At 43.6% G+C, this 13316-nt stretch overlaps 1 protein-coding gene across 2 annotated transcripts in view; it reads right to left on the bottom strand.

Annotated features, from left to right (window-relative positions):
• The window catches only part of LOC139369307 (DENN domain-containing protein 5B-like), a 58054-nt gene that overhangs the window by 8048 nt on the left and 36690 nt on the right, over positions 1-13316 (bottom strand). For both annotated transcript variants that reach the window (XM_071108635.1, XM_071108636.1), the window contains exons 16-19: positions 13027-13145; positions 12485-12672; positions 12111-12193; positions 370-496 (exon numbers count right to left, since the gene is read on the bottom strand). In XM_071108635.1, coding sequence (XP_070964736.1) covers positions 370-496; positions 12111-12193; positions 12485-12672; positions 13027-13145 — 517 coding nt within the window. The remainder of the gene's footprint in view (positions 1-369; positions 497-12110; positions 12194-12484; positions 12673-13026; positions 13146-13316) is intronic.

Raw genomic sequence — 13316 nt, 5'->3', positions numbered from 1 at the left:
TAGAAGGACAGGGTCCATAGATAAATAATGACTATTCCTACACTAGACTTCTAGTAATTTTATTTCTATGGCAAGGATGACCCTTGGATAACTATGGAATAAAGATCTGAGCTAAGGAGTCGGCCAAATTGAGAAGTCGTTCTATGATTTCAGTAGGTGTATGTACTGTTCTAGAAAAATAACTGTTTGAAGGCAAAGATGAGGCTGTTTACTGTACTGGATGAGTCATGCTGTGCTGCACTAACAATGAATAATGTAAAAGTGAACTTACACTAAATCAGCCACTAGATTGAGACAAGTTATATGGACTTAGAGTACTGTACTCCACATAGTCTGTCCGTGTGCACACACACACCCACACCCACTTACCCACAAAGTCCCATATGAACACACTCCTTTGGAATAAGCGGGAGGACTTGAAGCCATGTAGGAGGAACTGTTCCAGGGAGTGCACCAGCCCCTCCTCTCCACACAGCAGAGCAGTCAGGTTCCCCCTCTGAGGAGAGGAGAGGTCTTGCATTCAGAAATGTTTGGGCATATCATCACGGAAATTGGAACGCAGGTTTAGTAAGCCAGGAGTCCACCACAATGATGACATTTGATACACGAGTTCAATGGTATGAGAGTAGCCAATTTTCACGTCCCATAAAGTATCCTTGCAAATGAGGCACTACTGTCTTGCCTATGGTGTTGTACAATTGCCGGGCTGCAGTGTGGAGGAGTTGAATTATGGTTGCCACGGTGACAAACCCCAACACAGGGCGAAAGTATTTAGTACACTTCATTTCCAGAGGGGAAAGCTTCAGCTTTCCCTTCAGGTTCCTAAAACAACCAAATCCAAAGCACTTGCTGTCACAATCACCCAAAGCGGTGTGTTTTTATACATTATAATTGAATGGATTTTAAAGGCACTTTCTTTCCAATTTTCTGTAATTTACAATTCACAGAGGGGCTGTGTAAATCTGCAAGGCTCCTCAGCTTCTGCTGTGCCGAGGAAAGGGTCATTTATTCAAGCTGATTGATAGAGGCGTTGTCCTGGTGGCAGGGGCTAAGTGGCTTCCAATTAAAATGTTATTAAGGTGCGCCACAGGCCCCATAGTAGCAATACTACCGTGATTCACCAACAGTCTCGACAGGGCTTGGTGTTTAAAGGGGAGGTCAGGGCCCGTATCCACTAAGCGTCTCAGAAAAGGTCCTAGGAATCCTGTTAAAACCCGTTTTAGGACAACAAAAAAACTCTTCGCTCAGAGTACGTTTTAGGATGATATTAAAACGCTGCTCAGAGAAAATCTGATCCAGGAGTAAGAATCAGCCCATAAAAGTTTAACTCGCAATCAGGACAGATGGAGGTACGTAAAGGAAAGATTGTGGTGACGTTGTTGCAAATCATGGGGAATAACCAATCGCGAGGAGACATTGCCAGCTGTGAACTCTGTAGCATGCTACAGAAAACCAAGGTGAACCAAATGTTACAATGGAAAAACATTTAACGGCCTATAATTTACACCTGACACGAACACTTTGCCTACTCTTTTTTTTATTTTTTATAAATGTGATTGGCCTATTGCACTGAATCCTACAGTATTGCCTGTCTATGGTGCAGGACCCACTGACTCTCTGCCAATCACCAAGACACCTGCTGGTAACATAACTGGTTAGGACAGCTCGAGCTCTCCTAAATATCTGTCGACTAGGCAGGACTCTTACGACTAAAAGGGCTTCATGAACAGCTTTTATTTTTTTTGCCATAAGAGTAGGAGTAAAACGTCTACTCTCAGACTTATGACCAATTCTCTACCCTGAGTCACTGTGGATACGGCTCCAGGGCAGGCTTTTAAAAGGGGGAGGTCAGAGCAGGCCGTAGACTAGAGAGAGAGAGAAAAAAAAAGCCAGTCTGCCTTTTAACTGTGAGAGGTTCTGCCTTGCAGAGTGAAGGTCATGAATCGTGTACAAGAAACACGAACACACTAGGGTTGGGAGGTGTCCAGATGTTCATAGAGTTCCTGTACCATACCGGGGTATACTGTACTACCAGCAGGGGACCAGCAAGGGATTTCTTTCCAAACGTAAAAAAAAAAACACACAGAACAATTTAGGCAGCAGGGATCTTGATCCAGGAGGAGGTTGGTTGTCTCTGTTGTAACCAAGAAGCTTGATCTCGCAAAAGAGCCACTTATTGAGCAAGTTATCAAACAAAATGCATAGGCTGGAGCTCTGGGGGCTCATTTATAGACGTTGCATACGTACAACATATGTCCCAAACATGTGTATGCCAGTTTTCACAAAAAAAGTTGTAATTTATAAGGAACGGAACGTGAGAATGTGCTTTTCTCCCCGATAACTTTAGACCATGCGTACGCACAGCCAAGAAGCTAAAAATACACATTAAACTTTAGCCTGTTAGGCTTAAGCCTGCATATAGCCTGCACATTCTGTTGTTAAAATAGTGCTATACAAATAAAGGCATAATTATTTTTGTATTATTCTTATTGTCACTTATTATTTTAGATATTTTTACATTATAGGTTAAATATAATTTGTCACTTGGGCCTATGGCTATTCCTTATAGGCTAATCAATTCTCACTCCTTAACCATTTGCCAGCAGCATACCACCCTGCATACCACTGCTATCTTGCTTCTGAAGCTAAGCAGGGTTGGTCCTGGTCAGTTCCTGGATGGGAGACCAGGTGCTGCTGGAAGTGGTGTTGGAGGGCCAGTAGCAGGCACTCTTTCCTCTGGTCTAAAAAAATATCCCAATACCCCAGGGCAGTAATTGGGGACACTGCCCTGTGTAGGGTGCTGTCTTTCGGATGGGACGTTAAACGGGTGTCCTGACTCTCTGAGGTCATTAAAGATCCCATGGCACTTATCGTAAGAGTAGGGGTGTTAACCCCGGTGTTCTGGCTAAATTCCCAATCTGGCCCTCAAACCATCACGGTCACCTAATAATCCCCAATTTACATCCCCCTCCTCTCCCCTGTAACTATTCCCCAGGTCGTTGCTGCAAAAGAGAACGTGTTCTCAGTCAACTTACCTGGTAAAATAAATTAACATTTAATATTGATGCATTTCACTGCACTGGTGCAAGCAATTACTAAAAATTGTCTCTGTTAATATAAATATATGCATGTCTGTTCTAGACTAGCCTCATCCAAAGACCAGGGCTGCGTTGGCAATCTTGGCATGATTATTCTCCGCGAGCGTCTTTTGAGACGAGCAGATTTTCTTGGGCCCACGATGATGACTGGCTTATGAGACAATACAGGTTCCCCAGAGCCATTCTGTTGGACCGATGTTCTGAATTAGGGTAAATGCCTGCACGGCCTACACGCCGCAATCAGGCTATACCTGTCCATGTACAGGTTTTGACCACTGTTGGGTTCCTAGCCACAGGGACTTTCAGAGGGAATAGTGTGACAGATCGGGCATTTCACAGCCCTCCCTCAGCCGCGTAATGCCATGTGTTGGATGGCATCATTCGTCTGTGTCTGAGGTACATACGGTTCCCCTACACAGCCAGTGAACAGGCAAAAAAACAATTGCAATTTGTAGCAATGGAAGGTTTTCCAAATCGTGATCGGGGCGATCGACTGCCCTAGTGTTGCAATAAGGGCAACAGTGAGAACAAGTTTGTGTATGTGAACTGGAAAAACTTCCACTCCATCAATGTGCAAGTGATTTGTGATCGACAAATGGCACTCACCAATGTTGTTGACCATTGGCCCAGTTCATTGGCCCGGTTCAAGTCACGACTTGTTCATCCGGATGAACAGCAGTGTGGGCAACAGACTATATATAAGCTAAATACAGTTGAAGTCAGAAGTTTACATACACTTAGGTTTGAGTCATTAAAACTCATTTTTCAACCACTCCACAAATATCTTGTTAACAAACTATAGTTTTGGCAAGTCAGTTAGGACAGGTACTTTTTGCATGACACAAGTACTTTTTCCAACAATTGTTTACGAACGTACTTTGGTGCAAAAAGTGCAAATAAATCCCAGAACAACAACAAAGGATCTTGTGAAGATGCTGGAGGAAACAGGTACAAAAACGAGTCCTATATTGACATAACCTGAAAGGCCGCTCAGCAAGGAAGAAGCCACTGCTTCAAAACCGCCATAAAAAAGCAAGACTCCGGTTTGCAAATGCACATGGGGACAAAGATTGTACTTTTTGGAGAAATGTCCTCTGGTCTGATGAAACAAAAATAGAACTGTTTGGCCATAATGACCATCTTTATTTTTTGTGGAAAAAGGGGGAGGCTTGCAAGCCGAAGAACACCATCGCAACCGTGAAGCACGGGAGTGGCAGCATCATGTTGTGGGGGTGCTTTGCTGCAGGAGGGACTGATGAACTTCACAAAATAGATGGCACCACGAGGAAGGAAAATGATGTCGATATATTGAAGACATCAGTCAGGAAGTTGAAGCTTGGTCACAAATGGACAATGACAAATGGACAATGACACCAAGCATACTTCCAAAGTTGTGGCAAATTGGCTTAAGGACAACAAAGTCAAGGTATTGGAGTGGCCATCACAAAGCCCTGACCTCAATCCTATAGAACATTTGTGGGCAGAACTGAAAAAGCTTGTGCGAGCAAGGAGGCCTTACAAACCTTTACACCAGCTCTGTCAGGAGGAATGGGCCAAAATTCAGCCAACTTATTGTGGGAAGCTTGTGGAAGGCTACCCAAAATGTTTGACCCAAGTTAAACAATTTATAGGCAATGCTACCAAATTCTAATTGAGTGTTTGTAAACTTCTGACCCACTGGGAATGTGATGAAATAAATAAAAGCTGAAATAAATCATTGTCTCTACTATTATTCTGACATTTCACATTCTTAAAATAAAGTGGTGATCCTAACTGACCCAAGCCCCAAGCCTGATAACTACCAACCTCCTAGCAAGCAGCCAAATGCAACCGCAATTCAGTTGCGACTGGGTGTTATGTGTTGTTTTCAAAGAAGTTTGGATCGTAATTATTTGGTTCAAATACATTTGTTTATCATCAAGTAGAAGGCAATCCATCGTCCTCGAGGATCTATTTTAACGGATTGCACCTCGAGGTCCAAATTGTTTCTTAACAGGATCATAACACCTTGGAATTTCTTTACGCCTGACCGAAATAGATTTATTTGTATTTTTCCCAGGCCACTTCTTCGGGAAGATATTCAATTAGTTTCCTGAAGACAATAAATATGGTTATCTTTATCCTTTAGCCATGTAAAAACTGCTCTTCCTTTCTTATTATCAGCCAAACCATTGGAGTTATAGCTAGCTATACTTAATTCACCGATTACCATGATGGGTTACATTTTGAGATACTTATCACTGTCCTTACCACCATTTTGAAATGCGTATCCATACTAACTCTAAGTAGACCTCCAGTTGTCCTCCAATACCCCTCCCACAAAAAAAGACATACAAATAGAACCATAAATCCCTCTCCTTTCCCCTTTAGTTTATTTAGTTGATTAATTCGACCATTTAAAAAGAAACAAGCACACATAAAACTTGAAAAAGCCATACATGCACATGAATAAAACCATCGAGGATATCACACAATAAAGTCTGGGACTTATTTCCATTGTGGTCCTCTTGAGACAGGATGGCTAGACAAGATCGAACAGTATGGCAGTAGATTCTTCCAGCATGAATCTGTCCTACACTGTTGCACAGTTGAGAGTGCGACCTTATTGGTGATTCCCCTTAATGCAGATTGGTCAGTGGCTATGTATCTATGCAATAGAAATAAAATATATATATAGTCTTTGCCAGACTTAAATGCTCTCTAGTCAAGCACAAATGTGACCCGTTTCAGAAAGCTAGGCGTATGTCACACGTCACTACTTCACAGGAGAGGCCTTTGAAATTGAACTCAATGTGTTCTTTGGCAGAAATGCCTTTTGGAACATGTGAACTTTCATGTGCCTTAATAACAGACTTGTATGCAATCTGTAAATACTGATACAATTGTTAAATTACAAGCCTAGTTGGTTTAGCCACAGAAAAATAAAGGAACTTTCCCTCTAGCCACGATTGGCTGAGATAATGGATAGGCTGGACATGCCAAGAGATGAGTTCGGAATGGTCTGCCATGTAGCATGCTTCTGTCTATAACATGAGCTGCTCAGTATGTGTAGATACTACATGTGGCATTTTTTTAAAGGTCTAACATTAGCCATGGAGAACTACAAAAGTGTTGCTACTACACTCAACAACATTGCTGCCCTGAATTTAGCAGGCGCTATCGACAAAGATCAGTGGGGAAAAGTTGTGATGGACTACTTTCTGCACACGATCAGTGTGAACTGGAGTGATTTGACACAACGCGGGCCAAACAAGCTGTACAAACAAAAACGGACACGACACAGAATGCCTTACTTAGTAACAGGGGTTCCAGTCTGCCGTAAAGCGATCATCCATGTATACGGGTAAGAGTCTAGCTACATTTTCAGTTATTATACGTTTCTAATTTTGCCAAAGTCGTTTTCATTGCAAGTTAAAGCGTACTGTTAGCTAGCTAGGGAATGTTAGCTTGCTGGTTCGCTAGCTAGCGTTACATGTATGATCTGTGTAATAATATTATTAGTATCTCAAAAATCAATATGCATTGCTAGTTATATCCTAATGTTAGCTAGCTACTTAACATTGAACGTAGTTGGTTAGCTTTAGGTACCTGCAGATTCATACTACAGCATTTCATGCACAGTGGCTAGCTATGAAAATCAGTTTGTATTGCTTGTAGTATGGGTTGAGATTATGGTTCCTTCTTTAGCTAGCTAGCTACATGTCTAAACAAAAAAGACTCCACTTCACCAGATGATTACATGACCCATGTTAGCCAGGTGTGTCTGGGGTTGATTACGGCCATCTATTGTATTTCATGAACATGTGTAAATGTCTAGACAAAAGTGACCCATCTTCTTAGGTAGATGTGGCTGGGGGGTGGTTATAGCATTTCTTTCACATGACCCATCAATTTAGACAAGTGTGTCTGGGTAAGCGTCATCTAATAATGATCAAATGTTTTTTATCTGGACACTTTCTATTTTTGATATCGCTACTATGCAAATGTACAAAGTCAGATTAGGATATAGGCCAAGGACTAGATAAAGTGTATTTTTACCTGGAGTTATTCGTTATTGTAGGCTACTACTTTCAGTCTTGAAATCTTTGGTTGTTAACTACACTACCTTACTCACTCTGTTTAGCACATGTGAATCCTTAACTCTTCATCCTACCCCCTCCTTTTTCGAACATTCTGTTAAAAATCGCGCAACTTTTCAGCGTCCTGCTACTCATGCCAGGAATATAGTATATGCATATGATTAGTATGTGTGGATAGAAAACACTCTGAAGTTTCTAAAACTGGTTAAATCACGGCTGTGACTATAACAGATCGTGTGTTTCATCAAAAAGCGCAAGAAAAACTGCTCACTGAAAGCTAAAAATAATATCAATGCGTCACTTTCATGGGTTGTTAAAAGGGCACAAAATTAATTATGGACCTGCAAGCAATTCCTACAGATTCCACACGATGTCGCCATTGTCGTCATTTTCCGGGGAGTTTTTTGTTGGTAAATCCAACTAACTGGATTCCATTTCTTCCGGTCTCCGCCAGGATGTTTTGAAGTGCACATTTTCAGCCATTGATTTGAAGAAAAGGAGCTATTGAATACACATCGCCCTATAATCATTTTGATAGATTATAAACGTTTACTAATACCTAAAGTTGGATTACAAAAGTATTTCGAAGTGTTTTGTGAAAGTTTATCGTCAACTTTTTTAATTTTAAAAAATGACGCTGCGTTTTAAAACAATGTTTTTTTCTGAATTTCACAGCTTCCATAAATGGCTATTTTGGGTATATATGGACCGATTTAATCGAAAAAAAAGACCCAATAGTGATGTTTATTAGGCATATAGGAGTGCCAAGAAAGAAGCTCGTCAAAGGTAATGAATGTTTTATATTTTATTTCTGCGTTTTGTGTAGCGCCGGCTACGCTAAATCTTTGTTTACGTCGCATTCAGGCATTTTGGGGTGTTGCATGCTATCAGATAATAGCTTCTCATGCTTTCGCCGAAAAGCATTTTAAAAATCTGACTTGTTGGCTAGATTCACAACGAGTGTAGCTTTAATTCAATACCCTGCATGTGTATTTTGATGAACGTTTGAGTTTTAACGAGTACATTTAGCATTTAGCGTAGTGCATTTGCATTTCCAGGTGCCTACTTGAGACATCTGCGTCTCAAGTAGGAGCAAGAAGTTAAAGAGATGGGTGGGGCTAAGGCTTCAGAGGGTGTGAACGATGCTGAATAGGTGTCGACAAAGGAGAGCTCTCCAGTAGGTGTACCAAAATATTCAAGTGCCATTTTCTCAAAAGTGGAGTTTCAAATTAATCAACTTTCAAAGCAGAACTACTTTCCCATTGTTCCAAAACTGCAGGTTATGATATACCATTTTGTAGTGCATAAACATTGTCTGTCCTCGGTTGCAACACTCACTACAGAGTTCCAAACTGTCTCTGGAGGGACCGTCAGCACAATAACTGTTTGTCAGGATCTTCATGAAATGGGTTTCCATGGCTGAGCAGCTCCACACAAGCCTAAGATCACCATGCGCAATGCCAAGTGTCGGCTGGAGTGGTGTAAAGCTCGCCGCCATTGGACTCTAATAGTGGAAACGTGTTCTCTGGAGGGATGAATCACACTTCACCATCTGGCAGTCCGACAGATGATTCTGGGTATGCGGAAGCCAGGAGAACGCTACCTGCCCCAATGCATAGTGCCAACTGTAAAGTTTGGTGGAGGAGGAATAATGGTCTGGGGCGATTTTTCATAGTTCGGGCTAGGCCCCTTAGTTCCTTAGTTCCAAGTGAAGGAAAATCTTAACGCTACAGAAACAAAAATCTCTCTGGTAAGAAGAAGGGCGGGGGTGTATGCCTTATGATTAACGACTCATGGTGTAATCATAACAACATACAGGAACTCAAGTCCCTTTGTTCACCTAACCTAGAATTCCTTGCAATCAAATGCCGACCAAATTATCTACCAAGCAGACACCTCGACGACCCTGCTGAAATAACTTTACTGGACTCTATGTAAACTAAAAACCAAATATCCTGAGGCTGCATTTATTGTAGCTGAGGATTTTAACAAAGCTAATCTGAGAACAAGGCTTCCTAAATTCTATCAGCATATCAAATGCGCGACACGCGCTGGTAGCATTCTGGACCATTGCTACTCTAACATCCGCGATGCATACAAAGCCCTCCCCACCCTCCCTTCGACAAATCTGACCATGACTCCATTTTGTTGCTCCCAGCTTATAGACAGAAACTAAAACAGGAAACGCCCATGCTCATGTCTATCCAACGCTGGTCTGACCAATCAGATTCAACGCTTCAAAACTGCTTCAATCACGTGGACTTGATTATGTTCCGGTGTGCCTCAGACAACAACATTGACGTATACACTGACTCTGTGAGCAAGTTTATTAGCAAGTGCATCAATGATGTTGTACACAGTGACTATTAAAACCTTCTCTAACCAGAAACCATGGATTGATGGCAGCATTCGTCAGCAAAACTGAAAGCGCAAACCACCACTTTTAATCATGGCAAGGCGACTGGAAACATGACCGAATACAAACAGTGTAGCTATTCCCTCCGTAAGGCAATCATACAAGCAAAGCGTCAGTATAGAGACAAAGTAGAGTCGCAATTCAACGGCTGAAACACGAGACGTATGTGGCAGGGTCTACAGTCAATCACGGATTACAAAAAGAAAACCAGCCCCGTCACAGACATCGACATCTTGCTCCCAGACAAATTAAACAAGTTATTTGCTCGCTTTAAGGACTTTACAGTGCCACTGACACAGCCCGCTACCAAAGCCTTTGAGCTCTCCTTAACCGTGGCCAACGTGAGTAAAACATTTAAATGTGTTAACCCTCGCAAGGCAATCCTTATCCCTGTCTGCTGTCCCCACATGCTTCAAGATGGCCACCATTGTACCTGTTCCCAAGAAAGCTAAGGTAACTGAAACTAAATGACTATCGTCCTGTAGCACTCACTTCTGTCATCATGAAGTTCTTTGAGGGACTAGTCAAGGATCATATCACCTCCACCCTATCTGATACCCTAGACCCACTCCAATTTGCTTACCACCCCAATAGGTCCACATACGACACAATTGCCATCACACTGCCCTAACCCATCTGGAAAAGAGGAATACCTATGTAAGAATGCTGTTCATTGACTACAGCTCAGCATTTAACACCATAGTAACCTCCAAACTCGTCATTAAGCTTGAGACCCTGGGTCTCGACCCTGCCCTATGCAACTGGGTCCTGGACTTTCTGACGGGCCGCCCCCCAGGTGGTGAGGGTAGGGAACAACATCTCCACCCCACTGATCCTCCACACTGGGTTCCCACAAGGGTGAATTCACAGCCCCCTCCTATACTCCCTGTTCAACTATGCCTGTGTGGCCATGCATGCCTCCAACTCAATCAGCAAGTTTGCAGACGACACTACAGTGGTAGGCTTGATTACCAACAACGACGAGACAGTCTACAGGGAGGAGGTGAGGGCCCTCAGAGTGTGGTGTCAGGAAAATAACCTCTCACTCAACGTCAACAAAACAAAGGAGATGATCGTGGACTTCAGAAAACAGCAGAGGGAGCACCCCCCCATCCACATCGACGGGACAGTAGTGGAGAAGGTGGAAAGTTAAGTTCCTCAGCGTACACATCACGGACAAACTGAAATGGTCCACCCACACAGACAACGTGGTGAAGAAGGCGCTGTCACCTCTTCAGGAGGCTGAAGGAATTTGGCTTGTCACCTAAAACACTCACAAACTGTTACAGCTGCACAATCGAGAGCGTCTTGTCGGGCTGTATCACCGCCTGGTATGGCAATTGCTCCGCCCAAAACCGCAAGGCTCTCCAGAGGGGGCAAACCGGGGGCAAACTACCTGCCTTCCAGGACACCTACAGCACTCACAGGAAGGCCAAAAAGATGAATCCATTCCAGACATTACAATGAGCCTGTCCTCCTATAGCTCTTCCCACCAGCCTCCACTAATCCAGGGGGTTTCACACTGGCACATAGCCGTTTATTTGGAGGGGGGGAAGGGGAGTTGCAAGGGCATTTTCTGTTAAACCTTACTAATGCTTGTGTACGAAAATATCCTTTAAGCCTAGGCATTGGGCTTGAGAATGTTTCTTTAACAAACTCAACAAACTCACAAGGTAGAAAAGTGCGCATTAATAGAGGCCTGTTCTGATTGTGTTGTGTGTGTGTGTAGAAGGACCCTGTGATGTCTGGGCGCTCAGCCAAGAATGACAGAAACTGACTGCTTCCTCTCAGCCTAACTGGAGACAGAGTGAAGTGTTATATTCTACACACCAGTGATAGAGCTGTTGTTCTGTTTGGAGCCTGTTTCTGGGCGAAAGGTTCATGTTTTGTGCGTGTTTAGCGGTAGGACATACGTCATTTGGGCCGAGAGTCAAAGGCGCTTGCTTTCCCAACTTGGGGGAACCGTTGAGCTGCTGTTAGAGGAAGTATGTCTGGAGTGACTTCCTGTCACTTTGGCCCCCATCCTCACTCAGTTGCGACAGACCGAGGCAACCTTTTCACCCAGTTGTCTCCCCCACACACACATAGATCGGGTCACGTGTTTTTGCAGGTGTTTGCATGAGAGAGCTCGACTATAGAAGGCTTTTGTGCTCTTTGTGTGCAGGCACTCACTCCATCTCACCTGCGTGGGTGGTGCGACCATGCCACCTTACGATAATACGTTTTTAATAAAAGGAATACTTTTTGATTGATTATTGACTTTGCCTCTCCTCGTTATTAGTTAAAAGGTAGAATTTCCACCACAGAGTACGGTATTGAAAATCATACTATAGGTGGTACTTCTAAATTCCCCAAGCCTAGCGCACACACATCGGCCTGCACAGACCAGCACACACACACACACTCTTCTCATCAGAGATTAGACCTCTCTGCTGTGCTCTCTCTCTATTTCTGTTTTTGGAATCTCTCTCTCTCTCACACACGCACACCTACACACCTACACACACCCACCCATACCTCCTGCTCTGCTTTGTGGAAGTGCTTGACGAGGTTGTTTACTGCCTCCCTCATTTCCTCCTGCACCTGGACAGAAGACAGTCCTGAATGAAGGAGAGAGGGAGAGTGAGGATCATAGAAAAGAGATGGAGGGATTGAGAGGAGGAAGAGACGTGAAGATGGACAATGGCGTGGAGGAAATAAGGAGATAAGGAGAGCATTAAAAGTAAGGTATAGCAATGAGTGACTTAAGAAAAATGTTTTGCACATTTTACTCATGACAATAGAAAGAAAATATTATGGTTGACTGTTTCAATAAAAAGTGAAATATCTGTTTTTGACTGTCGTTTTAATTACAGGTGCAAACTGCGTGTGTGTCTGTCCCCCATACATACTGTTGTTACTGTTGCTGCGCCCCAGTGACCCCATGTGTCCACTCTGAGGGGGTGAACCCTGCTCCGGGGGCGTCCCCGTCCACCTCCCAGACTCCTCCTCTCCTCTGGGAGACACCAGCTGACCAATCAGCACCCTCTCCAGGCTGCCGTCACCCACACCCTTCCCCAGCCAGCGCCCACACGGGAACCTGGGAGGAGAGCGTGGATGTAGATAGATAATGGGGTCAGAGGATATATGTGAAATAGGGCAAGCGAGAAGTCATTTGGGATCTGGCAATTCAGAATTTTGAAGGAGAGTCACATTCATTGGGCACCAAACAAAAAGGGAGGGACGACCTGAACTTGTCTAATAATAAACACAAATTTTCCTGTTGCAGAACGTTTTCAAACGTTTTCCGTTGCGTGCCCTAATGAACATGACCTAGGTGAGTGCAGAAATTAGAGCAACACTTTTCCGACTAACGTGGTCCAAAAGATGTGAAGTTCAATGCAGGTTTGACACGCAGCCAAAACAGTGTGTCCATACAGTATGTGTGCGTTACCTGTAGGTGTGTCCAGTGATCTCGTTGTGCACAATCACACAGTCCACCAGACACTTAGCCAGTAGGCCAGAGTTCTCCTGCCCCAACTGCAGGGTGCTCAGCCTGCCCAGGTTCTGGCACTGACACAGAGACAGAGAGACCAAAGTGAGAACTGTGTGTGTGTGTGTGAGACAGTGATTTGTGAGAATGCGTGTACATGTACATGTAGGTGTGTGTGTGTGTGTGTGTGTGTGTGTGTGTGTGTGTGTGTGTGTGTGTGTGTGTGTGTGTGTGTGTGTGTGTGTGTGTGT

Source organism: Oncorhynchus clarkii, chromosome 2 (assembly GCF_045791955.1).
Source record: "Oncorhynchus clarkii lewisi isolate Uvic-CL-2024 chromosome 2, UVic_Ocla_1.0, whole genome shotgun sequence".
NCBI classification, from domain to species: Eukaryota; Metazoa; Chordata; class Actinopteri; order Salmoniformes; family Salmonidae; genus Oncorhynchus; species Oncorhynchus clarkii.
The sequence above is the reverse complement of the archived record's forward strand: the minus strand, read 5'-3'. Positions and strand labels throughout refer to the sequence as shown.